Source organism: Cyprinodon variegatus, unplaced genomic scaffold (genome assembly GCF_000732505.1).
Source record: "Cyprinodon variegatus isolate N-32 unplaced genomic scaffold, C_variegatus-1.0 Scaffold891, whole genome shotgun sequence".
NCBI lineage: Eukaryota > Metazoa > Chordata > Actinopteri > Cyprinodontiformes > Cyprinodontidae > Cyprinodon > Cyprinodon variegatus.
In genome coordinates this window covers 284,098-289,013 of record NW_015151344.1, presented here as the reverse complement: position 1 = coordinate 289,013, position 4,916 = coordinate 284,098, and the positions used below count along the sequence as shown (strand labels likewise).

The window sequence follows — 4,916 nt, the reverse complement described above, 5'->3', positions numbered from 1 at the left end:
GTGTTCTTCTCCTCCAGGTGTGCCAGGCTCAGGTGGAAAGCAGCAGAGATGGCGTCCTCAGTGGAGCGGTTCCGACGGTTCAAGTTGGCACACGCTGTCCTCTGAGCCTCTCTGTCACCAGACTTGAAAGCTGAGTTCCGTGCTTTTAGTGGTTTCTGAACCTCCCCATTCATCCAGGGTGGTTGGTTGGCCCGGTGGTGATGTTCTTTGTGATGCTAACCTCAATGCATTTGTTAATGTAGGCTGACACAGTCATGGCATACTCATCTATATTGATCTTATTGTCAGAAGTTACTATTGCTTTGAACATGTTCCAGTCATACCATTCAGAACAGTCCTGAAGTTTTTCTATGGCCCCCTCATTCCATACTCTGACCTGCTTTATTGTTGGTTTAGCCCTGATGAGCTGTGGCCTGGCTTATAGTATTGTCCGGTATTGATAAATGAAGCCATGACTCAGTCAGGATGATGGTGCAGCAGTTACTAAACTCCTTATTTGAAGATAGTTCCAGTCAGAGATTATCCATCTGGTTATCTAGTGAGCAGACGAGCAGGATTGAAGGGATCGTGGCTCCGTGGTAATTCATTCTTAGCTTTTCCGTTAGCCTGCTTTTGCATCACCTCTTTCGTCACCTACCACACTGCATCCTCTGGCCTTTTCTTCAGCATTACCTCCTCCATGAGCCTGCTTTATTTTCACCCATATGTAGCACTCCAAAGCTTTTTAAAAGGTCAAGAGTAGCTCTATTTAAAACATTTTGGCGTTGGCGGTCATAGATATGGGATCGATGCCTGGTTTAAAGCGTTGAAGTGTTGAAGCATTGTGCCTACAGGTGCTTCCATGATCAGAAAATCTGAGGATTGACAATGATTATTAATCTTGCTCCTAGCAGCCTACAATAGACATTCAATGTAGATTCTCCTAGAAACAGCTTTTCCACCATCTACATGTTAACTCTACAGAGAAACACTGTTTTCATCAAAAATAGATTGGAATAAAACAATCATTGAGCCTAAATTAAGTAATCATCAACAAAGCATGTCCATATTTAATATTAAGTAATAGCTAATTGTTGCTATGGAAATATGTATGAAAAAAATAGGTTTTTGCAAATTGTATAAAACTAAACCTAAGTTTTTCTCTGTAAACGCAGAGGCCATGATCACCTGGGAGGAATTTCGCTCCTCGATGCCATGGATGGTTGTCCTGCTGGTTGGTGGAGGATTTGCACTCGCTGAAGGAACAAAGGTTGTCTTTACATTTCTAAATGAAACTTATACCTCATACATTCATCACAATGGGTAGCAGCACAAAAACAATTTGTGACATTACTTAAGGAAATTCAGTTTATTTATGTAGCACAATTTCACCATTCAACCAGATCATCCAGTCAGATTGATTCAAAGTTTTCAATTTAAGGAAAACCAGCTGATTGCATCGACTCATTGACTCTTCAGCAATCCCTCACACTAAGCATGCTTGTAGCGACAGTGGAGAGGAAAAACTCCCATTGAAGAGGAAGAAACCTCCAGCAGAACCAGGCTCAGTGTGAGCGGCCATCTGCTGAGGCCAACTATGAATTAATGCCCTACTTTATAAAAAAGTGTCTGACAAAAGTTGAAAAAATAGCAGATCTAGTTCAACACATCATATTGGTTAATATAGCAGACAGCAAGCTAACAAAATGTCCAATAAAGGAATGGGTTTAGACATCCAAGGTTTCCATCCCAAAGCAAACACTTCCTGATCTACTATTATTTACTATTATTATGCATTGAACACAGATCAATAAAATCTGCATTATTATATAAAAAAAGCAAAGAACACAAACATTCTTCTTTCTACTTTGGCAAATTTAGCTTTATTTCTGAGAATGTACCCCTCGGTTTCTGCTGTCAGGGGTCAAAGTAGATTTAAATTCACAGGGTTTGATTAAAAAAAAATACAGAGAGAATCTACCTAAATGCCTTATAACGCCATGGCAACCCAGACCTAAACTGAATGGATATGCTACTAAAATGTTTAAATATTTAAAGGAAAGAGAGAAAATGTTTTAATGACAATACAAGAAAACATTTACATGACATTTAAATAGATAGAAACAAGAACAATGAGAGTGAAATATTCAAAGATCTATGTAACTTTTCATCTGGATCTTTATCCAAAAATAAACAGAATGCAATGAAATATTTGCTTTGGATATAATTTAGGGATCCCTTTTGGTAGAAGTTAAGGAATGTTTAGCATCACCTCTTGGTAGCTGGAAGAAATAAAATCTTGATAGTTTGACAAAGGGATTATTTTAGGCTTGGCAGAGGATGATCAGCCACATATAGTTTATTAAGTAGCGACAGCAGGAATACTGCTGAGAGCGAACCATCAGAGTGGAGCTTAAAGCACAGACTCTGAGCTAAACCGTGCAAAGACATTCTGCACAAGCACAGCTGGAAGAGCAGACGTAGTCAGAGTTCAGCGTGCAGTACAGGATCAATTCAGGTTATTTTTAACCCCGATCCCATGATCCATCTGTGGTCATGCAGAATGTTCACCGCTGCACACCAGGTAGGTGGCGTTACCAATCAGGATGCAGCAGCATGACTGATACTGCTTGGGAGATTACAGCACAATGATGCAGTTTAAACATCTGACAGAAAACCCGCTAACATTTGTATATAGTCTTGTCTCGTCCATAAAAACTCATACCTATGAGTAGTCATGTTTTAGTCATCAAAGATCCACGTTTAGCTTGTCAGTTTTCATTATTGTCATGAAAAAATTGAGGGTCGAATTTTGTTGTCGTCATCTGTCAATGAGTCGATGCAATCAGCTGGTTTTCCTTCGATTGAAAACTTGGAACCAAGCTGACTGAATGATCTGGTTGAATTGTCTCTGGAAAGTGACCTGAGATCACATGATGTGAATTGGATCTATAGAAATAAACTGAATCGAATTGAAATGAAAACTCATAAAATGGCCGCCCCTACACCACGTTACCACAATGAGTCATCCAAGGGCTCACAATGCTTTCAGCTCACCTTTAGCACATAAAGTAATTTAATGCCCCATGTAAACCCAGAGGGTCGTCTCCTCATGCCTGATTTCTTTTTAAAAGGTTGTCTGTGTGCAGGAAATTGCTGGTTTGATCAGTGAGTTAAGAATGACAGGAAGACTTGGAGAGATTAGCCTGTCTTTAGAGTTTTATGAACAATCTGTACTGATGAAAGCTACTGTGTGTTTCTGCAGGTGTCTGGCTTGTCCGTGTGGGTGGCTCAGCTGATGACGCCTCTGGGGGATCTGCCGGTCTTGGCCACCATCACAGTGGCCTGCATCATAGTAACCACGCTAACAGAGGTGGCCAGCAATGCTGCGACCACCACCATTTTCCTCCCCATTCTCTCTCCCCTGGTAGGTTATTGATGTAGGAACAAGTGTTGGTTAGGTTTTGGTATATTAGGTATGATATTAGCTCTTGATAGTCATATTTTATTTCTATAGCAGGTGGTTTTATACAGCTTTGACAAAAAATATTATGTAGAAGAAAAGAAAGATGCTAACATTGAAGCAAATTCAAACAATCCAACATGGACGGAAGTTGGATTAAAACCCTCAGTCATGATTTCACATTGAAATGCTACAGTTTAAATAAAAATAAGTTTACACTCTTAATACCATTACTATCCGTCTCAGGCTATAAAACAACCAGTAATTTTAAGAGTTTAAAAATAGTAATTTTATTACTGTATACAGTTTAACCGGTTCTAAAATTTATTAAGGATTATTGTCCTGTTAGAACACCTTAAAGGTTTTAGCCAACTGAATTATAAACATTTGATGACAGTTATTGTTCAATGCCCCCCCATCGTGAAAGCTCCAGTAGAAAAACAGCAATCCCTGCTTTGTAGGATGATACTATCATTTCTTGGATTATTCTGCTGTGTTTGGGGTTTAAAAGACTCACTTTATTCCTTTAAAGTCTAGTCAAGATTTGACAAGTAATTTAATATTTGGTTTCATCAGACTATTAACTTTTGTCCAGATGAAATCAAAGTTTTGCCTTAAACTGCAGATTTCAGATCTGTTACCGATCACTCCCAGAGTGTTTTGCCTGGTCAGCACTCCCCATCCATGTTCCCATGGCAGTTTCAGATTTATAGCCGTCTTGAGTTTTGTTGGTTTCTGAGTTTTTCCTAATAATTCCAGCCTAATGTTACTTACATGTGAGGAACAAAGGCAGGTCATTGAAACTTGTACACAAATAGAAGTTAAAGCTACTGCTTAAACTTATCCCCCAACAAACAAAAAACAATGATTTCAAAAGTATACCCAGACTGGTTTAGGTAGGGACGAATCATGGGGCCACATCCAGTGTTGTATTTGGCAGCCAAGTCTGGCTAAACAGAATCCAGCTGTGCTGCACACATTTCAGGGGCATTGTGTTGGTTTATATGGTGGGATAGCTGCTCCTTGAATATATTCATTGTCCTCTTTGACACACGTCTTCATAAGTTTAGATCTGGCCGCTTTTGACAAGAATTTGTCGGTGGTTCCTCCGTGCTCAAACTTTCAGTACCTGACAGTATTTACAATCTAATCGGTCCTCAAAATGTAAAGATGGTTTGAAATAAAGAAAAGCAAATTAAATCTGATCTTAGTGATTTAATTTAAATAGAATAAGCATCAATAAAATTACTACACTGGCGCCACCTTGGCTGTGAAGCACAACGCCTTTTATAAAAAGTTTTTTTTTTTTTACAAAAGTAAAACCCATGACTAAATTGTAGTATTCCACTCGCCCGAACACGTAACTGATGCCAGATTAGGACATGAGAGGTTAGGGCTACACTATGGCCCCGTCCACACGAAGTCAAAACGAACACGAAACTCTAATATTTTCCAGAACGTTTGTCGTAAAGAC

The 4,916-nt window shown here is 39.2% G+C and overlaps 1 protein-coding gene across 1 annotated transcript in view; it reads left to right on the top strand.

The window, feature by feature from the left end:
• Positions 1 to 4,916, top strand: part of LOC107099635 (solute carrier family 13 member 1-like) — a 35,499-nt gene that overhangs the window by 27,991 nt on the left and 2,592 nt on the right. Inside the window, exons 13-14 of the mRNA XM_015397848.1 lie at positions 1,155 to 1,249; positions 3,245 to 3,406. Of these exons, the coding sequence (XP_015253334.1) occupies positions 1,155 to 1,249; positions 3,245 to 3,406 (257 nt within the window). The remainder of the gene's footprint in view (positions 1 to 1,154; positions 1,250 to 3,244; positions 3,407 to 4,916) is intronic.